At 40.4% G+C, this 24,629-nt stretch overlaps 1 protein-coding gene across 1 annotated transcript in view; it reads right to left on the reverse strand.

Moving 5' to 3' along the window:
- The window catches only part of GLRA3 (glycine receptor alpha 3), a 369,294-nt gene that overhangs the window by 237,657 nt on the left and 107,008 nt on the right, over positions 1 to 24,629 (reverse strand). Inside the window, 1 exon segment of the mRNA XM_082269464.1 lies at positions 19,350 to 19,417. Within this exon segment, the coding sequence (XP_082125590.1) occupies positions 19,350 to 19,417 (68 nt within the window).

Genomic DNA, 24,629 nt, shown 5'->3' on the forward strand with positions numbered 1-24,629 from the left:
TTAGGACCAGTGAAGGTGCCTATCCTATTATCAGTATCTAAATTAAAGTACAAACACAATAGGAGATGACCCTGCTGGATATTCTTCAATGTTTTGAGGATCTTTTTAAAGGATGTTATTTGACACTGATTTGAAACATAGAGGGATACAAACGTATACTGTGTATTGTCAATATTACTACAGCAGAATAATGTAACGACCTTCTGGATCTGAGATACAATTATGGAGCTGGAATGTGACAGCGTCTCGGGTGGCTAAAAGCACTTCTCCCTGTTTCCATATGTAGTGGGCTTTAAATATCGGAGGGAAGTTTTTGTGACTACAAAGGGGTTCTGCAGCTTGATCAAAATGGATTTCTTGGGCGAAAAGAACATCACAGTTAAGCGGCAAGACTGTTTTCCACAAAGAGGCTCATTTAGCCGGATGATTCAAGCCTTTGGCATTCAAGAAGAGAATGGTGAAAGTCATGTTGTGTATATGTTAGGTTGAAAACTGTAAAGCAACAATTCACAGTTGGGAGACTCAGGCAAGCTGAACTTCAGGAGAACGGGGAATAGAGCTGTGGCTTGCACCTCAATGAATAGTTTCCAGGAATGATGTAGCAGAAACTGTACGTCTTCTGAGTCTATGGTGTGAAGAAAAGCAGAGTTACTCACTGAACAAGAATTTAGATTAGGGATCCAAATAGTTACCGTAAACTGTATCCAGGTGAGAGTAAGAGGAAAAAAAAAGGAAACAGAACAAACAACACACATAGCATACATTTAGAACTCTGAGAGATGCTGACCAATCTTGGGGTAAAAGTTCAAACTCTGTACGGAGTCAAGCTGAAAGCCAGACCGGAGATTAAAGCTGAAGCTGAGCAGATAAAGGGCAGGAATGCTCATTTGTATTTGGATTTATAATGCCCATGGTGAGGTGGTTTGGTTTTTTTGGAGGTGTCGGTGACATCTCTTGGGATCTCTGGAATAATTCCCCAAGAATGAAGGAGTTTTATTCTGTCTTCAATGGTAGAGATGGCATGGGAGACGTCATTGCGATTGACCAATATAGTAGCTGGGTAACGCCACTTGTAGGTTAGCTTATGGTTGTTGAGAGCCTTAGCTACCATTTTCTTCTCATTTGCAGGGTGTATTGTGACAGGTCTGCCCTAATTTGGACATCTGCACACATTGCAGGGAGGGCGTTGTGTGCTTTTTCTTTGGATAGAATTTGCTCTTTAACTGGATAAAAGTGGACCCTCATAAGGACATCTCTGGGTACTGAGTTCTCTAGGTGCCATGGTTTGGGGATTCTGTGAATGCGGTCAATAGTAAGTTCCATTGGTGATAATTCAAGCAGGATAGTGGAAAACAGATTGATGGCATAAGTTCGTAGCTCTGAGGGTAGAATGGATTCAGGGACACTGTGTATTTTAATGGTATTGCGACAGGATTGATCTTCAAGATCTGCAAATTTTGCTTTTATCCCCATAATGTCATCCTTCTGTTCTATATATACATCGACCATATAATTCACTGTATAAGTACATTCCTCCATCTTGTTTTCCATGTACTGTACTCTTTCTCTCCTTTTCTGCATATCGGAGGTAAACATGTGACAAAGGGAGGAGAAATTAGCCATGAGAGAAGATTGCAATGATAAGAGTATATCTTTCATGGTTGTAGCTATAAAAGACTGTCCTGATATAGGAAAAGCAGCTATGGAGGATTGCAAGACAGTGTGCTCTGGCTAATTCTCTTTACTCACTGTGGTCTCTGCCTGGAGAGGAGAATCCATCCGCATCCTGGCTTTGGCTGGGCTCTGTGACACTGGGCTAGTTGTGTAAGAAAAGTGAGGGAGATGGGTGCCAATCCACTGTCCTTGTCCTCTGGATCTGCATCAGGGAGATCGGTTAATGAGGCAGGAGAGCACAAGGCCTGGCCGGCGGCGCCATCTTGGAATCTCTCTCTCCCTGGAACGGGCCGGAGGAAAGTACGGTGAGCTTTGTCGGGCATTGCTCTTCCTTAACTTTGCATTGCGTTGTTGGCAGAGGGTCCCTGGAAGGATAGGAGCAGCCTGGGGGCCTGTATCTTGCTGGACCCAGGGGAGCCGCATTGCAACAATAATATTACTGTTGGCAGTCGGCAAGTGGTTAATGCCTACATTTACTTGAAAAAATAAATACAAGGGACATTACTTACATTTATAGAGATGTTTCCCTTGTGCTGCTCTGTCCTTGTTTAGATGAAATCTTCTGCCTTTATTGACAACCCTCACCCCCCGCTGCTGAAATTTTCCAGTGTGGAGGAAGTTAACAGAACTAAGAGAGCTGTTACAGGCACTCATTAAGAGTGCCCGACTATGCCTTCACTTTCTACACAGACCCTCTAATCATAGATGGCATACTACAACTTCTTTGAATGCAACAAGATATATGAATGGAGGTGGCAGCCTTTCAATCATTCAATCATTCTCCATTTATACATAGTTTTTCATTCACAAATGATGTAGTGCAGCTTCTATGGATGGGGGAGCTAGGTGGAAAGGGTGGGCACAGTCAATATTATTGATTATTGATCAGTGCATGTGATAGCTCTCTTAGTGCTATTTACCACACCAAACACAATTGCGACAGTGGTGGTGGTAGAGGCTTTGGAGGAGTAATATTTCTCCTAAATGATTTCAAAAAAGTTTTTTTTTTTTTTTTTTTTTTAGACTTTAATCATTACCATCTCATCATTGCTCAAAACAGACATAAATTATCATTGGTGTCTTTGTAGGGTATTTAAACTCTTCTAGCCCCTCCGGGCATCTCTTTTACTGACCTTAATGCCAGGAGGCAGGACAGACTTCCTGACTGGCTTTAACAGTGTTCACATGATCATAAGTCCATCCCGCTGACTCCTGATGGTAAATAGAGACCTGGAGCTGGGTGACTGTGCTGATAGTACACTGTCAGCGTGTTCTCATAACAGAAATCTTGGTTGCCGAGGACACATATAAGCAACATGTGGGTGCTAAAACCCACCATTCCTGTAAAGCATTATACCATTACATTGTCAGCAAGAGGACCAAACAAGATGATTTGTGGTTATATTACCATGGTTTTTACCAAAGACAACAATGAACGAAAATTTTAGCAGTAACCACCTTGAGGGATGTAGGTTGAAACAGTATGTTCCAATATGTTGCTCTATACATACATATGGTACTGTAGTGATTAGAGATGGGCCGAACACCACCCTGTTCAGTCCGCACTAGGACTCCTGAACAGAGAAAAAGCTCTGATCTGAACGGCGAACCCTATTAAAGTCTATGGGACCCGAAATTATTTGCAAGTAATTGGCCATAAAAATGGTATGGGGTCTGGGTACTTCCCTGGGGAACATGTATCAATGCAAACATTTTTTGTAAAAAAAAAAGATTGTTTTTACAGGAGCAGTGATTTTAATGATGCTTAAAGTGCAACAATAAAAAAGCAAAATCCCTTTAAATATAGTGCCTGGGGGTTCCCCTTAGTCTTAGTAAGGTGGTGCATCTGTAGGTTGTAAGGAACCTGCTGCAGCAATACTGACATCTCTAAAGAAAAAAAATGAATGAAATGACATTTAAATTGCCGTCAATACAATACCATTATAATTGACGATGGATTTACTTGGGAGGACACTGTCTTTTTATTTTTAAATAAAGAATTGTCAAAAACTGTTCCTGTGTTTTTATTACTTTTTAACACTTGTTGGTGAATGGGTAGGGGTACTACTGTATGTACCACATGCTCATTTACATAGGGAGAAGCCAGGATTTGGGGGCCCCCTTGTTAAAGGGGGCTTCCAGATTCCTATGAGCCCTCTGCCTGCAGACACCCACAATCACAGTCCAGGGTTGTGGGAATGAGGCCAATTTCACCATAATCATAGGGACAATGTGTTTTGGGGTGGGGGTAGAGCCTGGTGTTGAGAATATGTGGTCTGGTATGGTTCAGGGGGGGGTGCTCCCTGCCCCCCCCCTTTTCTGGCCTGCCAGGCTGCATGATCTAATATGGGTCTGGAATGGATTTTGGGGGGAACCCCATGCCCTTTTTTATTTTTAACTTTAGCATGAGGTTCCCCTTAAAATCCATACCAGGCCATTCTGGGGCGGGACCCCCACATAGTTTTTTTTTTTTTGCACTTTTTTTTTTTAAATTACGGCAAGGTTTTTTTTTTCATTCAGCTGTCAGTGGGGAAGCCCATTGACAGCTGATGATTCAACAGTTGTTAAGAATGCTGCGGCTGGCGTCCCGGACCACTCCTTAACAACCAGCTATTCACTGCACCCTGATTGGGCAAAGGTTTGCCCAATTAGGGCTTAAAATGCACTGTGCAGCATGAACGCCCTGCACATTCAGATGTTTGAAGAACGGACGAAGAGGCGATGTGCGGGTCGAACCTTTGCTTAGCCCGAACTGTTCACCCAACAGATGAACACAATGATACACAATACATTACACAATACAAAATACATTACTTACACAAAACAATGTTTTGTTATTCTTCTTGTCAGATTTTATTTTTTTTATGCTTAATATTTAATATTTAGATACCTGTGGGCATAGTACAATGTTTAAACTATAGTCAGCAGCATGGTAGTGACCTCCTACACAGTAGTAAGGTCACTTCTGCAGCTAAGCTCTACATTTCCTACAGACAAAACAACTAATACAAAATGAGGGAAACAGTGGCTTAGAAACAGGGAAAGAATGTTTTGCAGATGAAATCGGGATCCTACTCCTGGAAGGCACAACAAATATGTCTAGTATAATCCAAATGCCCTTGTTGCTGCCTTCACCTTGACCAAGTATTAGGTTAAATTACTTTTTCTAGAGTGGAGAAGGTACATTTTTCCTGTGGATGAGGTTATAGATATGGGTGGGTGTCAGATACAGAATCAGGGTTATTAAACTTATGAATTTTTGAGGATGTAATTGGGTGTGTATGTTAGCTGCAATAGAAGTATTGGGAGATGGTAATATTGGGACAGGAGCAATAGGTACAGAATTAAAGCTCAGAGGCTCTGGCTTATACCTGATTTATATCTTGCAGTAGGGATTTGTAATGTCAATTTACTCAACTGGCTACCTGTATTTTACTGCACCATTCACCACAGATACAGATTTATTGTAGTGATTGATAAAAGTGTTTCTTGTGCCTGGAAGCCATCAGTTGAGTAAATTGACATTATGAACTATATGTGAACTGTGTTTTATCTCTTGTGTTCTGAGTTCTTTCTCCTCCGTTTAGCTTTGTCTAGACAATGTAGGAATGAAAGGATGTGTGTAAGACTAGACCAAGGATGGTAACCATTGTTACTGATGTGTGGGATGTGTGGGATAATGGTTAGAAGCAGGTGAATAGGAAAGGATGTAAGACCTTGTGTCTTTGAATGAGATTCTCTCTTTTATATTATGGGTTTCTTTCATGTTATTTTTAATTATCACTTCAAAAATCAATTAGTATGCAAGCATCATTTATCCTCAGTTATCACCATTTATCATTTATGTGACATTTACAATGTTATCTCAGATAATCAGAATTTCCCCCTTCCCCGTGAATATGTGTCACAGATAGAGAATAGTCAGAATAAGGTAGACACTATGTAAAGGATGGGATACGTAACACATATTACACAAAATGGTATAAAAACTGTGTTTAATCTTGTACCTTTGTCACTCTGCTTTTGATGCCCTGTGATCCAGTGTACAATAATAATACTCAGTAAACCATACAAAAACAAAAGATATACCTATGTCCTTCATTGCAATACTATTCTTAACAGTGGTGACCTGGACACATGGGCCTCTGTCCCCGGCTCCACCATCCAAATTCGCGCAACAGGAGAAAAAGCCGGCACGCCAACTAATGTTAGAACCTTTTCTCATTTACTTCTTTCACTGTTGTGCTGGTTGAGTTTTTTTAAGGGGTCACAGGGCACGAAAGGTAACACTTATTTTCCTTTTGCTGGCAATTTGTTGTCTATGTATGAGTTATTTACATGATGTAAATGTTTAATATATTAATTGCATTTGACTTTTGATTTGATTGATTTCAATTTGGATTTGAATTTGACAATATTGGTTGTTTGTTTTTGCTTTGAATACTGTTGTCATTGTAGTTGTTTGAAGAAAAGGGATTTGCTTAGCCAGCACCATTTTCGGGCATGCCTGCTTATTGCTTAACTGACTGTATATGCCAGGCGGGGCCCCATAGAGGGCACATGATTTGGTGTGTGCCTGGTCTGCTCTGTGTTCTCTGTAATAGGAATATAGCTAGCCTATCGCCACTCAAAAAGGGGCTCCTTCTCTGAGCAAGCAAAAGTCGAAGTTAGAAGAATCTGTTGAGCTTGTTGGTAGTAAATATAAATCACCACCGCACATGCAGGGGATCTTGCCGCCATGTTGATGGCAGCACGAAATTAATATTTCATCAAATGCATCCACTCTTAAGATGACAATGTGCATGCATGAGGATATTAGAATACAGTACTGCACATAAAGCGTGGGGATATGGTCTCGAATCTGTGGGAGTGAATTAGGCATCATCCCACATGTGTAAGCACATCTTAATGACACATGACCACCTGCCATATTGCTAGGGAACCTGGGTGAAACCATAATGGACCCATGACACCATCTTGGACAAGTCAAGAGGAGTAACGTTACTTTTTAAAAATTGCCCTTTCCTAAGTACAAATATTTATTTCCTTACCAATATTTTTATTGAAGTTTTTAAGACATGTGAACATCAAAGGAATATAACAAAATCCCATAAACTAATATCATGGTACAGTGGGTATTGCGGGAAGAGTATACAGATGTCTTCTGACTTGCACACCTGATATAAGCCACATCAAAATCCGCTATGAAATAACCATCATAAAACAAAAGAACAGATATATTTTGGGAAACCATGCCAACATGGCCTTTAAGACTGATATCTTCATTTACATTCCTTATGGAAACAAACTTTTCCTGTTATCTATCTCCCTGGTAGTTCAGGAAAAAAAAAAAAGCGGTAACCAGAAGAAAGAGGGGAAAAAGGAGGAGAGAAGAGTAAGATGAGAAAGAAAGTGCATTCCATTAAATTAAACCTGTCTAATCACTAATGCTTCACACGGGATCGGACAGGTATTTAATCCAGGGTTCTCAGATTTTGTAAAATATGTCTTGTTTCTTAAGTAGGATTGTCGAGAGGCATTCGTTAACCATGATCCATGACAGCTTAGTTTTCACCAAGTCAAAGGGGATCATGGATGACCTCCAGTACCTAGCTATTGCAATCCTAGCTGCCGTAAATATAAATGCTATAAGTTTTCTTTTATGTTCCAGTGTCCTGTCAGCCGGACATCCTAGTAATGCTTACTATGGTGACCTAATTTGGTTCACCTGAGTAAGTGAGTGAATAGTTGTAGATACGGATCCAAAATCATTGATCTTTTGGACAAAACCACCATGTACTGTATGTAGTACTGTAATTTCCATATCACAACCTCGAAAGCAAGAGGAGGTATCTCCTGGGACGTACACAGTCACTTTCACTGGTGCCATGTACCATTGCATCAAAACTTTGTAGTTTGCTTCGATCAATGGTATTTATGTATGATTTTCGAAGCTCACTGTGTCATTTTAAAGCACTCATCTACTTCAAATGTCTCCCCCAAAGTCTTGTTTCCACCTATTCAAATAAAACTATTTTTCTTACTTGGAAGTCAATATGTTGTAAATTTTGAAGATGTAACCAGTGTGTTTATCAAAGGGCCTACACAAATACTCCATCAAGGTGGAGGTGGTGAGATCAGACATACAGGTATGCTGTAGAGTAATTAGGAACTATACAATCTGAGAGTAATGAAATATCTCTAAATTTGGAAGTTGGCGTTTCTCTCGTAGGATTTGTTTTGCTAAGATACCCCTATGATCACAGAAATCAACAATACGTATCAGACCTTTACTTGTCCACCAGGCAAAAGCTTGGGGGTTAAGACTTGGGGTGAAGTCTGGATTGCAAACCAAGGAAGCCATGGACAAAATTGTATTTAATCGAAACTACATTATTTCTATCCAATTAAGCCATGCTCTTAACATAAATTTATTAAGGGGGGAAAAAAACATCACTTTACATCCGGTATTCCTTTCTTATTTCTAAATAAAATTATGAGAATTTTAGCATTTGCTATGACTAATTAATTTGGATGATCATATCTCTTTACTTTCATTGGATCCCTCAACTCTTTTAAAGCAGGGTAGGGTTTTACTTGTGTATCTGCAGTCGTCTTTTCCATACACCCCTTCAGAATTTTTTTTCATCGGTCAGGAGCACAAAGGAAGGTGCGGGGAGGCTAGAAGTACAGTGTGTGAGAGCTGATTGGAGGAAAGGAACACACCCCCTTCACACAGCTGTGTTCTGAATAGACAAGCTCTGTGCTTATCTCCTTCCCTGACACAAATTTATCCCATGTGTTGGGGAAGCTTCTCAGAAGTGAACAGAGGAACAAAGCACCATAGAGAAATTAAAATCAGAGCTTTGGATAGAGATAAATAAACACAACAGATATATGTGCTTTGCTCAGATTCCATGACTAAGGTTTACAAACACTTTGAGGTCTTGAAGTGGAGCGACAGGCAAAGAGCTAAATACAGAGATTATATAAATATATTTTAAAAGGGCTGTTTTTCTTGCCAAAGGATTTGTATTTCTGCCCATGAAGTCTTGTTATTTATACAGCCCTGCCACAGGGGGGCACACTTCTGTCTAGCAGGAGAGGGGACCTGGTCTTTCTCTGGTGAAGTATTACGTTCATATACCATCCCCCCAATCCCATCCAAACTCTGTGACTGGACAGTGAAAAGAGTTGCAGCACACTGATAAGTTAATTTCTTTGTCACTCTGCTTTCACTTCCTATCAACATTGCTCCTTGCACTACAAAATACCCGAGTGGCTTCTTTAGCTGCTTTTCCTCTCCTTCTCTAAGTTCTCTATAAATTGTGCAGTCGATTGTAAGAGGCTGCTATCAATTCAAAATATTTCTGGCATTTAAATAAGATATTTAGGGAGGGGTTAATGATTATAGCGCTCCATTAGTTTTGCCTTTCATATCTGCCTTGAGATCAGCTTCTTAGTAATTTATGTATGGTCATATATTTAATGTTAATGAGAGTTTGCCATACCAAATCATATGAAACTTAGATTTTACAAGTATTATACCCTGGCTGGCCAAAAAAAAAAAGTCACCACCAAAAAAAGAAAAAAAAAAGGTCACACACTCTAATATTCTGTTGGCTTTGACTACGGCACGCATTGGCTGTGGCATTGTTTCGATAAGCATCTGCAATGTCACAAGATTTTTGTTTCTGTCCAGTGTGGCATTCATTTTTCAACAAGATCTTTTATTGATGATGGGAGAGTCGGAAGACTGCGCAAAGCCTTCTCCAGCACATCCCAAAGATTCTCAATGGAGTTAGGTTCTGGACTCTGTGGTGGCCAGTCCATGTGTGAAAATGATGTCTCATGTTCCCTGAACCACGCTTTCACAATTTGAGCTCGATGAATCCTGGCATTGTCAAGTTGGAATATGCCCATGCCATCAGGGAAGAAAAGGAATTAGTTAATTCCAGGTGGCGACATTTTTTTTGCAGTGTATACGCAGTGTACTCAGGCAGTGTATAATGCAAATAATATCAAGTGAAAATACATCTTTTTTTCTATTGTCTGTAGTGTTCTTTTAAAAAAATTGATGATTGATGCTACTCACCCATATTTTTCTCTTTGCAAAATATGATATTGTCTATAAATAGTGAAAATAGAATACTGGTATTTATGTTTCAAAGAGCAACTATAGCATATTTTCAGTGAGCACATATTCTTGTAAAGTATTATTATGAGTTGATGTATTTACCTGAACAATAAATTTCAGGTAGATGTGAATCCAAGCAGTGATCCATGCTATATAGAAAACTCCCAGTTATGCTAAAATCAGAAAGCTCATTTAGTTTACCTTAAACTGGATTATTTGTAATCACCTTCAGGGAGATTCCAAATAGCTCATCAGAGTTGCACCTGAAAATGAATAGTCCATTATGTATGTGCTGTGTATCTTTCTCTATTTAAAATATTTTCTTACTATTTTCTCCTTTCAGGCATGCTCTCTCTTACTAAAACCTTGAATGGAGCTGTTCTGTGGGAGTAGGGGAGTCACTGCTTTGACTTAATCACCTGTGTTCATTTCACCTTGAGCTATTGAGCTCTGTAAATCACAGGCTTTTAAGAGAAGCAAGGAGATACAGGAAAAAATAAACAGGCCAGGAAAATACAACATAAGACCATATTAACCACTTCCCGCAAACTGACATACCTGTACGTCAGCTTGAAGAAGTGGTTGTACCGGGGGGATACATACAGGCTGGTTAGAGTCCTGAACGAAGTCGATTTGGCTTCGATCGGGTCTCCGATCATGTAACCCAGAAGCAACGTCATAACGTCACTTCTGGTTTACTCGACTGCCAACAGCGCCAATACTGTCAGTATTAAAAAATACAGATTTCTACGTTTTAAATACTTTGAATCCACTGGAGGGGTTTGGAGTCCCTCCATAAAGAGTTACTGTCACTGCCTATTACTGTCACAAGGGATGTTTACATTCCTTGTGACAACAATAAAAGTGATCAGTTTTTTTTTTAAATGTTAAAAATTTAAAATAAAATAAATAGAAAAAAAAAATTAAACCGCCCCCGTCCCCGTGAGCTCGCACACCAAAGAAAATGCATAGGTAAATCACGCCTGCAAATGTAAATGGTGTTCAAATCACACATGTGAGGTATCATCGCGATCATCAGAGCAAAATAAATAATTATAGCAAAAGACCTCCTCTGTAACTCTAAACTGGTAACCGTTAAAAAGCGTTTTTAAAGTGTCGCCTATGGAGATTTTTAAGTACCGTAGTTTGTCACCATTCCACGAGTGTGAGAAATTTTAAACCATAACGTGTTAGTTATCTATTTACTAATAATATAATTGTAATATACAAAAAAACTGGGCTACCTTTACTGTTTTTTTTTTTAATTCAGTGAAGTGTATTATTTCCAAAACAATTGCACTTGAAATACCAATTCACAAATACCGCGTGAAAAAAAAAAATATTGCAACGACTGCCATTTTATTCTCCAGAGACGTTGCTAATATATATATTAGCAAAGACTAATATATATGTAATGTTTGGGAGTTCTAAGTTCTTAAAAAGAGACTGGGGTAAACAAATACATTACAGCAATGCCTGGATAACAAATTGAAGGACAGAACACTGCTTTGTTTTGTCTTTGAAAGAAACATTTTTCTTAGATTCTGTTAAAGTAGCAGGTCTACACAAAATGTTAAGGACTTAGTTGACTCAGTTATGGCAAAATTGAATGCTCTGGCAAACAATTTTCAACAAATACTGCTTGTGTATGCCCAGCTTTACAGTGGGTCTGCAGGCTTATAGACATGCACCGTAAAACAGATCAATAAAAAACTGCCATGTATAGCAATGGAAACGGGAAGCAGTATATGCAACTGTAAATGTAAAAAAAAATATGCATGTACTATTAACATAATATAAATAAACAACTACATTCATATATTTTTATTTTTTTTTTTACTAAGCCCATTCACATGTAGATTTAACAAATAATTAAATTGATTGTAAATATTAGTATTGTTTTATGGTGCCACTTATGATGGTTCACGCAGACCACAGAGCTTTGAAAATCAAACATTAAAGTAGAACTCCATGAATTATCTTTTTTTAAAACCTACATTGGTTCAGCTTGGGTCGATATAAGTACCCATAGCTAATATCTGTTAGCTGTGATCTTCCGAGTTGCTCTTGTGGTTTCCCCTCTGGATATCAGATATAGATACTTACATCAAGTCCATCTGGACCAATGTAAGTTTAGCTTTATTTACTCTTGCCGAATCATACATGTGCGGTGATACTAAAGCCAGAGTTACTGACTCACACTGAGAGATTTAATGCGACAACTAAATAAGATTATTTCATAATTACTTTAAATATAATTCACAAGCAGTTTTTTACTACCATTAATAAGTGCCTTTGAGAAAAAAAATACATATACAGAACTTATAATAATTTATATATACATTTTTAATATTTAATGTATTTTTCCAGCTGCTTGCAGACATATTGTTTGATCCTGTTATTGTAGCTGATTTCCTGGAACTCACCAAAGTTCATTTTTTTTCGTTGCCCTTCAAGGTCTAACAGCCTTACATGACCTGCCATTAGGGATCTAAAATAACTTGTTTTCAAGAACGTTGTCATTTAGAGTAAAGAAGTCTACTGTCACAGTCAGAACACTGTTAGTGGTCTATTTATAAAGCAGAAAATGTGACTTTCACAAATATTCACTGGTGGAGAATCAGTTATTCTACAGTATTTAGAGAATATTTGTTAAAGAAGAATTCCCGATATGGATATTTTTACATAGTTAGAGTGTCCCAGCTTGTACCAATGTAATTATACCAATCCTGTGGGATCCCTCTAGGACAGTGATGGTGAACCTTGGCATCCCAGATGTTTTGGAACTACAATTCCCACGATGCTCAAATACACTGCAGAGTGCATGAGCATCATGGGAAACATAGTTCCAAAACATCTTGGGTGCCAAGGTTCGCCATCATGGTTCTAGGACCTGGAAATCACTGTAGTAGACACTGCTTTTCCAATGATCTTTACTAGCTTCTGGGTCCTGTGCTGAGCAGCTCCCTTGCTGTTTTATAAACAGGAGAGTTTTTTTGCTCAGCGCAGGGCCATTCAGAGATCACTTTGCATTTTCTCAATGAATGTAAAGTGTTTTCTGATTGGTGAGGTGGAGAAGCAGGGCAATAATGTTAGTTTTTTCATTGTGATTATTTTTCCTGTGAAGATTTTATGTTTTTGGGCTGAAGCAGCAGCACTGTGTTTTCAGCAAGAGCATTGCTGTCCGCCTACCTCCCTATTTCTATAAAATGAAACAGTGGCAATATCCGAGAAGGTCTGTAGAAGGAGCAGTTGGCTCCGAGTGCATAGCCTGCCTGAGTCACACACCGAATCATCCTCTCTATCTGATGTCACATCCGCCTGTGAGTGTGTTCCAGATGCACTCTAGATCGGTGTGAGGCGGTCCTGGGATACGATCCAGTGTCCTCGGCTCCCCCTGCCAGATCTGACAGTTTCATCTGTCACAAGCGGTTCCTGTAGGACTAGATGGTCCCAACAGTGTACACTATTGATGGGCCTGTATTTATTTTAAATCTTGTGAGTTTTTATACCCATTGTTTTAATAAAATTGTATCTTAACCACTTGCCGTCTGCTCACTAGAGCACTACTGCGGCAAAGTGGCTCGATAACGTTTGACAACGTAGTAATAGGAAGGATGTGCTGGAACTGGAGAAAGTCCAGAGAAGGGCAACAAAAATAATTAGGGGAATGGAGGACATCAGCTATGAGGAAAGACTACAAGCACTGAACTTATTCTCTCTGGAGAAGAGACGATTGAGGGGGGATATGATATCAATGTACAAATACTGTACTGGCGACCCTAGCATAAGGAACAAACTATTCAGAGTAAGGGAATACAATAAGACACGTGGCCACTCACTAAAACTTGAGGAAAGGCGGTTTAACCTTAAGGTGCGTAAGGGGTTCTTCACTGTAAGAGCGGTAAGGATGTGGAATTCTCTTCCGCAAGCAGTCGTATCAGCGGGGAGCCTTGATAGTTTCAAAAAACTATTGGATGGACACCTTAAAGACCACAACATACAGGGGTATACAATGTACGGTTAAAAGCAAACACACACACATCATAGGTTGAACTGGATGGACTTGTGTCTTTTTTCAGCCTCACTAACTATGTAACTATGTAACTATGTAACTAAAAATAGGTTGGCAGACATTCCCCGTTCGCTCCCGCTGCTCTTCCCCAATCGTCGAGGAATCGAGTGTGGAGATCCGCCCGCTTGTGTAAACACAAGCGGGCAGATCTCCTAAGTGACAGGCAGGGTCAGATTGCAGGGTTCAGCATAGCTGAACCTGCGATCTGTCCTTGTGTCACACAGTCACCTCCCCCCACACACGTTAGTAATAACCAGGCATACAATAACCCCTCCCTCTCCAATAAAATTAACCCCTTCCCTGCCAGTGTCATTTTTACAGTAACAGTGCATATATATAGCACTGATTACTGCAGTAATGCCACTGGTACCCCCAAAAGTGTCAAAAATGTCAGTCAAGGGTCCAATCTGTCCGCCGCAATGTCGCAGTCCCGCAAAAAAATCGCAGATCGCCGACATTACTCGTTAAAAAGAAAACACCAAAAATTACAGAAATCCTTCCCTTAGTTAGTAAACGCAATAACTTTTGCGAAAACCAATCAAAATGACGCTTATTGTGATTTTTTTTACCAAACATAAGTAGCAGAAAACAAATTGGCCAAAAATTTAAAAAAAATTTGATTTTTACATTTTTTTTGGGGGACTTTCATATAAAAAAATGGGAAAAATATTGTTATTTTTTCAAAAAAAATTTTTGTTTATAGCGCAAAAAGTAAAAGTCGCACAGGTGATCAAATACCACCAAAAGAAAGCTCTGTTTGTGGGAAAAAAAGGACGTAAATTTCGTTTGGGTACGGCGTCGCACGACCGCGCAATTGTCAGTTAAAGTCGCACAGTGCCGAATCGCAAAAAGTGGCCCAGACGTAAGACAGCAAAATCCTCCGGTGGTAAAGTGGTTATATGCTGCACTTAGATGGACTTATATGCACTTCTCTACTTTTTAATTTTATTCTGATCTACTAGAGCTGGCTAACTCTGTGAAAGGCTGCCACTAGTGCCTCCTATACTTCAGGGACTCATATGGGACTATAACAGATGTCTAATGGACTTTTATCACCTTCTTTCTTTGCGCCCATAATTTCCATTATTTTTGAGGGCAATAATGTCACACTCTCCACCTCGTCCAATCAAAGGATGCTTTGCATTAATTGAGAAAATGCAAAGAATTCTTTGAACGGCACCTGGACCAAGCAGTTCTCCCCCTATGTTTACAATGCAGCAGGGCAGCCACTCAGCACAGGATCCAGAAGTTAATGGAGACCACTGTAGTAGCGCTGTCTGTGATTTATAGGTTCTAGAGGGATCCAATAGATGATATATTAATAGTTACATTGGACCAAGTTGGACCAATGTAACTATGTAAAAATGCCATACCTGGAATTCATCTTTAAAGTCTCATTCTGTATTTTATAGGTAGACCCTTTAATGTTCACCATGTCAATTATAAATATATTTGTAAAGCAACATTTCCCTACTACTGCGAGTGTTGGAATGTGTGTAAATCACATGTCATCCTGCACCCACAGACACCTGCAGCCAAAATGCGCTGCTTTTTAGCAGACATGTAGGGGTGCCATTAATTCCTAATGACACCCTTGTGCATCTAAAATTGTAGCAAGTTTTTTGGTACGCAAGACCACATGATGCCATAGTATCACGAGGCTCCCTGCAGCTTCCCTGCAAGTACATTTTGGGTAAAGGGTCAGGGACCTGTACTCTGCATTTCTTGCAGATACAGCAGTCCATTCAAATGAAGGAGATGCATATATGCGAATCTATCCTTACTAGAGGACATTTTGTTTGGTAATGCAGTGGGCATCATAAACTTTTGCCATAGTAGGAAAAGATTAGAACCCCTTTCATTTTAATTTTTTTTTTTGTGTTCTGGTGGAGAGTTTAACTTTTTGTCCTAGAGACGGAACAGGAAGAAATTCCTGGTTACCAGGACAAATAGCGAGCGTGAATTTCCCTGAGATAGACAGCAATGAAGACCTTCCTGTAATACAATTTAACTTCTACTTACATTCCTTTATTGAGAAATTTTAATGACATTTTTTTAATTAAAGATCTTACATTACATCCACTACATAATGACTATAAAGTAAAGCATTAAGTAAAGCACAATCAAAGCATCACAATTGAGAGCAAAAACTATCAAACACTATTACATTCCCCATGCAAATAAATACTATTCTTGGGCAAACCTTTTAGAAAGGTTCTAAAACACATGCTAATTTGGGAAACTGAATACTACAATTAGTAATGTGAAGTTGCTTCCAATTTAAAGTAATATTAATATGAATACATTGACAGCAGCTGATTTAATCACTCACTCAGTATCCAGCTTCCCTATTCTTCAAACCTTGCCTATGTTCCAGTTTAAGCTGGTGCAATGACCGCCGGGCAGGTTTCCTCTTTCAAGGTGGCTCCTTTCACTTGCAGTGTTTAGGGCAAGCAGCACTGAGAGAGCAGGAGCCAGTAGCAGTGAAAGTTTTAAAAGTGCTGGCGTAAGAATTCTAACACATAGTTTACTTGGGAATGTTTATTTTATTGTGCTCAATGTGTTAAACCAATGGTTTTATTCTACTTTAACCCTTGGTCTACCGGCAGGGTCCCGTGGACCCTGTAGGCAGTTTGTGCTGTGTTTTTTTAATGGAATTTATTATTATTTGATAAGAACTTATGACTTTTTTATTGCTAATTAGGCAGTTACTGTATATATAACTGAAAGCATGATTTTTTTTTTATTTATACTTTTTCTGTAAATTCAAATTATAGCATTGTACACTGGCAGGGTCCATCAGACCCATGTTGCTCTTCAATAGTTTCTCTGTTATGACTCATCAAGTCACATGATTACTGTACTGCACTCCGTGGGCCATTTTCAGTTTGCAAATTAGGACATGTTTCTGCATGTTAGGACTTGCTTTCTTAGCTTTTGAAGATTTGTTAGGATTTCCTCACTTGGTGGTGTAGTTTCATCATGGCTCGTAAACACCTCAGTAATGAAGAAATACTTAGTTTGTTGAACTCAGATTCTGAAGAAGATCAAATTGCATTAGATTACGAGCCATCGGATGATGAAAATGAAATAGATGACATCCTTGAAGAAAACAACTTGGATTATGATGATAGCACCTTCAGAGCACCTACCACCCAAACCGATTTTTCATATTCATCTGTGCATAGAACTATTTATTATTCAAAAGATAAGAATGAAAAATGGAATTCTGTGCCTATCAACAATTCACAAGGCAGAACGAGGCAAGTGAACATCATTTGAGAAACACCAGGTGCCAACCATTTTGCAAAAAGACAGACACAATCAAATCATCATTTGTGCTTTTTTTCTGGAAACCCTTTGTTGAAACCATCTGTAAATGAACCAATAAAGAAAGTTCAGCTGTATATGAAGCTCCATGGTCTTATCGAACTACAGATGAATTGTACAAGTTCATTGGTGTACTTATTTTGATTGCGTCTACAAGGGTAAGAATGAAGAAGTGTCTCATTTAAGGAGCAAAGAACATGGTTGCCCAATATTTAACAAATCAATAAGCAGAACTTGCTTTCAGAACATTTCCAGAATTCTGAGATTTGATGATGCTGCTGCTAGATGACAAAACCCTTCTACTGATAAGTTGCTGCCCATTAGAGAATGCTTTGATCTATGGGCAAAAACTCTTTCTGAAGCATTTGTTCCTGGAGAGTCGATGACAGTTGATTCGTTGATGGTCTTGCTCTTTCAAATATTATATTCCATCGAATCCAGGGAAATACAGCATAATAATATGGGCAATATGCGACAGCAGAACTTCCTATGCATATGATATGCAGGTGCACACCGGAAAATGTCAAGACCAAGGAAGGGAAGTGAATCAGGGGGAGCGAGTGGTAATGGATTTGGCTCAAGGAATATTACATTGTGGAAGATACATCACCTGTGATAACTTCTTTGCGGTCTGCAGTTATCTATAAAATTACTGGAGAAGAAAATCACAGTTGTTGGAAAAATTTGTAAAAACAAAAAAGAACTGCCCCAAGAGTTTGCGACCACAAAAAATCAAAATGTTTACTCTACTCTGTTTGGTTTCCAGAAAGACGTGATGATTGCATCATACTGTCCTAAGAAAAACAAAGTCGTTACCCTCTTGAGCTCTATGCATTACCAGCCTACTCTTCAAAATCAAGAAAACAAAAATAACAGAGATAATTTGGTCATACAATGAGACAAAAGAAGGCATTGATTCGTTGGATCAGATGGTTGGTTCTTACAGTTCTAAACGGACGACCAGAAGATGGCCAATGGTTATATTTTATAACATGTTGGATGTTAGTGCTATCAACGCCTACATATCTGGATGTCGCTAAAACCAAGCTGGAATGCAAGTAAATCGCACAAAAGGAAGGGTTTCCTTACACATCTTGGAAAAGCACTAGCTGGAGTATCTGAGTGCCCTGACATTCCTCAAACTTCTACCTCACAAGAACCACCAAGAAAGAAAGCACATTGCAGTGTCTGCACTAACAGCAAAGACAGAAAAACTCAAACAGTGTGTTATGTGTGCAAAAAAAAATGTATGTCAAGAACATCTGAAAGTGGTGTGTTTGAACTGTGGACAGTGAAACTTTCTCATCAAACTTTCTCATACGTTTTCTAACTACCTATGCCTTACACCTACATATCAAAATGTTATGTTTCTCTCAATTGACAATTTCTTTATTATTTGTATCCTTATTTGTGACTTTATGTGCAAAATAATATAAGACAAAATACTCTTCACAGTCAAATGCTCAAAATATGGCAAATAAACTTTATTATCACCAAATGAATCAGCATTTCTTAGTATTTCATGGTTATTCAATATTTTACTAGCTAAAATTATAATCAAAATTCATAATTACCCTGTTTCACAATAAAAATAATTATACTAAAACTTGATGCAACATTTATTATTTATACAGTATGTATCAAACTATAGTACAAGACCCACTGGACCCTGGCAGTGCAAGGTGGTACAAAAAAGAAAAAGCCAGTAGATTGAGGGTTAATTTTCAAAATACAAGACACCTCTTTTTTATGATGAAATTTATTTAACTGAGCCTATATTATGTTCTTTATCTATACAAAAGACAGGTCAGTGTATGTCATAGCTGTGTTCTGAAAGTTGGTATTTTAATTGACTTTGTTTTTTTGATGTTCCAGGACTGTTGTACACTTCTGCTAGATCACAGCTCCCTGCACCAATACAATGAGGTTGTGTTCAAATGTTTCATCAAAGCAAAAACTGTATATTTTATATGTACAGCCCAAACAGATTTCTGCAGTTATTATTCCAAACCTGTAAATAACCCTTAATAAAAGCAGCTGAGGCCACCTTTGACTGAGATATGATATTTCTTGGTGTATTGGACTATTGATCATGTACTTGTGTAAAGCTTTGCAATATTTGTAATTACTTACCATGGTTGTTTCAGCAATCGACCCAAAGCTGTTTACAAATATGTTGCATGTGACATTCACCGGTGGTCCTGTCAGAAAAAAAAAAAGAACAATAAAAGTTAAATAAAGACAACTGAAACAGAACTTTAACATTTGGAGACAAACTGTCAGCACCAAAAACTTTAAAGAGGAAGTAAACTCTGGCCCTCGAGTGCTCCTTCTCAATGCAGCCAGTATAATAAATCTTTCAATTGCATTCTGCCTAGTTAGTGATCTCTTTGGATGTTTCTTACTGTTATTTGGTGTGTTTTTTATTTTCTTCCTTCATGTCTGAAGCCAGCACCATCTTATATTTTGTCTTCCGAGGCAGCTTCCACCCTTTCTGTTTCTCCCTTCCATAATCTCGCACATGCCGAGTGAGGTTTTAGCAAAGACTCGTTTTCATTCCGGATTACTGTGGCAACCATATCAGGTGAGCTTCTCGCTCCTGTCCCGTGCTATGCACGGATGGTTACACCTCCTGTGACGTTGCAAGTCACATGGGGGTGTAAACAGAAAAATCTGAATGGGTCTGTACACTCCCGGGATTGAAAAGCAATGCCACAGAAAGGACATGACGAAGCCACGGCATGTTACTGAACGGCATGGTAAGCGCGCCATAAAAAGGGGACATTCTGCGCATGCGCTGGTGATGTCATACAGTAGAACTGGACAATAATGGATTGCAGGAAAAGTAAGCAAATTAGAAGAGATCTACAGACAGCGATTTATAGAGTATGTGCTGATTATTTAAATGGGGAAAAGTGTATTTATTGAGTTTACTTCCACTTTAAAGCTAAATCCCAGCCTTATCTTTAGTCTTGCACAGCTGTATGGCTCCTCTCTTGTACTGAAATTGCTTACTCATTGTCCCTTGCTCACTCTTTTCATTCATTAGTTTTCAGTTCTTTCAATTATGGAGGCTCAGCATCACATGTTGGCATAACCAAGGGCAGTCATGCAGATAAAGTCTGCCCCAGACTGACATTCACCCATGAAGGCATTTTGGTATTTGGATGTTTGTATAACTAATGAGCCCATGAGCCGGTCCACAGAGAGAAGTACTAACAGAGCATTCTGTGATGTACAGTATCTCACAAAAGTCAGTACACCTGTCAGGAACGCTCCCTGTGCACACTGAAGTACTGTCATGAATCTGCAACCTAAGGGTTAACCTAGCTCAGACTAATTTAATTAATTGGCAACAGGCTGCCTTATTTAAGCATCTCAGCAGCACCGTGTCTTTGCTGTCTGATCTGCAGCTTCTCCTGTGTTCCTGAACCTGAAACCTGTTGTATCCAGTTTTATTCCTGTTTGAACTCCTGGCTTGTCCCTCACCTTGCTTGTCTGCTGCCTGCCCTGACCTCGGCTTGTTTGTTACCACTCTTTTGTCTTATCCTTGTCTGTTTATCTGCCACCGGATCCGGACCTGTTCACCTCCTGGCAGGGCAACCCCGAGGACCACGACCTGATGCTATACACGCAGCAAAATCCATCCTCACCATCAGAGGCTCTGGTTAATGACTGGTTGGCACTTAGATTCCGCACCTCGGGTTAGCCTGCGTCTACTGCCTTGGTGACTCGTCTGTGCTCCATCCCTCAGTGAGCTAGAGGCTACCCTCTGCACATCAGGCTCCCCTCCAGAGTCCTGATAACACCCCTCGCAGTTTTGTAAATATTTTATTATATCTGTAGCACCCTACAAGGTGGGTGCTAGGCAAAGTATAGTGGGCCTTGGCTGCCTAACAGCGGGGCCATGATTTTCAGCTGGGCTGTCATGCCTCCCAGGTGTGGCTGCTGAGAGGGGAGTCTCCCCACTGGCTCCATGAGAGGATTCTCATTGGGTAGTGGAGGAAACCCAATCAGAGGCACATTCAGGCCTGTATCTTCCCCTAGAAGGCAGATTCTGCCACAGAGGATTCTAGGAGTGGGTATAAGTTTGAGGGTAGCGCATGATGCAGCATCTTTGGTGGGAAGCAGAGTCCCAGGAGGGAGAGTACGGCTGTCTCTCCTCCTGTCAGAAGGATCGGGTGTCTTGGGTGGCTTGCCTGAGAGTACAGAGAGAGAGCTGAGCTGAGCTGAGCTGCAGAGAGGATCCAAGTTTGGGAGTACTGTGAACTACCCCTAAGGGTCTGCCCATCTTAAAGGGGACCACTCCGGTGAAGGTCCCTTGGATCCAAGAGCTAGCTAGCGGTAAAGGGGGTGCCTAGTGAGAGGACCCTGAATTGTCAGAGGGGGTGCCTAGTGAGAGGACCCTGAAGTGTCAGAGGGGGTGCCTAGTGAGAGGACCCTGAAGTGTCAGAGGGGGTGCCTAGTGAGAGGGCCCTGAAGTGTAAAGGGGGCGCCAGCAGTTGGGCCCTGAAGAGTTAAGTGTACAGCGTGCAGTGTACAGTGTTGAGCAGCACAAGCAGTTATAAGTAGTTACCTTAGTCAGTGAAGGGCTGGAGGAAGCTTCTCACCGGACTTTTGAGCTAACAAAGTGTCAGGAGTCAAGTGTATTACAGTCCTGGATCTTCTGAGTTAACCAGATTGTTTAAAGTCGAAGTTCTAGAACAGTTCAGCAAAACAGTACCTTCAAGCGCCAGGAAGCATTGGTCGGCATTCAGCTGGCGTCAAAGACAGCGCTAACAGGCATTTTTCTGTAAGAAGTCCCAGTTAAACTTAGTTGAGCCAGAGGAGTATCCCACGCATTCCCTTCTCCCATCCCCATTACAAAATAAACAAAACAAACCAAAGATACCGGAATGGTCATTGTCTCCAATCTTACACTGGGGTATTCAACTTAAATGTGTTGGAAGTGTTACCGGTAACAATGGCAGACCCATATCAGGCCCAATGCCTGGAAAACCTGCTACATATCTTTTCATATAACAACACTAAAGAAACAATGCTTTGCTACAATGTACAGTAGTGATGAGCCGAACACCCCCCTGTTCGGTTGGCACCAGAACATCTCGAACATGGGAAATGTTTTAGCGAACATACAAACAATCACAAGTCCTCATTATAAGGCTTAAATTCAAGTGACTAGTGATCACCTGCTGGGCCAGGGATTGGAACTACATAGCCTCTCAGACTCTCTCTTGCTAGCCTGTTATTTTAACAGCTACACTGCCAAGGCAGCTGAGTAGGAGACCAGTCAACTCACAGGGTACAGAGAGCTATGCACTGTGATAATTCTTATTTGAACATACACTATATTACCAAAAGTTTTGGGAAGCCTGCCTTTACACGCACATGATCCTTAATGGCATCCCAGTCTTAGTCCGTAGGCTTCAATATTGAGTTGTTCCACCCTTTGCAGCTATAACAGCTTAAACTCTTCTGGGAAGGCTGTCCACAAGGTCTAGGAGTGTGTCTATGGGAATGTTTGACCATTCTTCCAGAAGCACATTTGTGAGATCAGGTACTGATTTTGGACAAGAAGGCCTGGCTCACAGTTTCCGCACTAATTCACTCCAAATGCATTCTGTCGGGTTGAGCTCAGGCCAGTCAAGTTCCTCCACCCCAAACTGGCTCATCCATGTCTTTATGGACTTTCTTTGTGCACTGGTGCGCAGTCATGTTGGAACAGGAAGGGGCCATCCCCAAACTGTTTCCACAAGGTTGAAAGCATGAAATCATCCAAAATGTCTTGGTATGTCGACACCTTAAGAGTTCTCTTCACTGGAACTAAGGGGTCGAGCCCTACCACTGAAAAAAAAAAACCCGCACTATAATCCCCCCTCCACCAAATGATTAGGACCAGTGCTCAAAGCAAGGTCCATAAAGTCATGGATGAGCGAGTTTAGGGTGGAGGATTTTGACTGGCCTGCACAGAGTCCTGACCTGATAGAACACCATTGGGATGAATTAGAGCGGAGAATGCAAGCCAGGCCTTCCTGTCCACATCAGAAATGTCTTTAGGAACAATGGTCAGAAAATCCCATAGGCACACTCCTAAACCTTGTGGACACCCTTTTCAGAAGAGTTGAAGCTGATCTAGCTGCAAGCCTGCAAAGTGTGTGGCTGCACTACTGGTACTCTCCTGAGCTCCAGTGAGGCCTACTGATCCAAGGGAGCTTAATTGTTTTCTATACCCAGAGTCGAAGCAGGAGCCTGAGCTGGACCCAGAGAAAGATCCCCCAGATGGCCATAGTACTGGTCCTCCCATACCAGTTTTTGAGGACCTGGGAAATGGCACAGCTAAAGGCGACAGCTTGGCGACCTACAGGAAGAAAGTTTGTGCGAGAATTGCGGGAGTTACCAGGGGGGAGGAGGTACTAGCAAAGTTAAGATTTGAGTTTAAACATAAAAAACTTGTTAGTGATCGGCTTCATAGTTCTAAGAGAAAGCAGATGCGACCTGAGTTAATGGCTTTGGAGGCTAAAGTGGAGAGACAGAGTCTGCTGGTGGTCATGCTAAAGGAAACCAGTGGGGCTTTCTAAGAAAAATATAGCAATGAGGATCGGATCCGTGCAATGCCCAGGGGGCCCATACAGGCCAGTGAAGTACAGGCATCATCAGAGTGTAAGAAACCACAGTCAGTATCCTATAAAAAATGTTTCTGTGGTAATGGATCGAATTTCTGCCCAGCACATTTGAAAATGTTTGCATCCTGCACCAAATGCTGATATGTTTGTGGAAAGTGGTAAAAGTTCTGCCAATCAGTCTGGGGGTGATCAGCAGCTGAACGATTTAACCGGCAGTGTGTCATAGAACAATCTGTGCCCCTATCCCCGCAACAGCCTATAGCACAAGGTGACTTATCTAAGCCTGTAGAGGGATCAGGCATGCTAAAATGTATTATGGAGATGGAATCGCCTTTACATGGTCCCTAGTTTGCCCTGTTGGGTGTCTCTGAGGATGAGGAAGAGGATAATGATGTCCCCCAAAGCCATTAAAGCCAAAGATGAAAGGAAAAGCTGTTTTTGTTTACGACATACCTGTGGAAACGGAGGTGTAGTTCCTATGGATGGTGAAGCAGAGGGCGTTGAAGAGCAAGTTCATTGCCTGGGTTAGGCTGATGATTCTACCTGTATTCAGCCAGCCAGTGAAGGGTGTATGGATTGTGAAAACAAAAAAGGTGAAATGCATCATTACGATGTGGCAATTGCACAAAAATTGTACTGAAAGACAGGGGGAGACATTTGAAGAGACAAATTGTCACAAAGTGGGCAATGATAAACTACGCAGTTTAGTCTGCAAAAAAAGATTATTGAGTTAATATATTGGATAAACATCCACTAAATATCAACCATCCAAGGATCAAATTATTGACAC

This window comes from Pelophylax lessonae (genome assembly GCF_965119305.1).
Source record: "Pelophylax lessonae genome assembly, chromosome: 1".
Classification (NCBI taxonomy): Eukaryota; Metazoa; Chordata; class Amphibia; order Anura; family Ranidae; genus Pelophylax; species Pelophylax lessonae.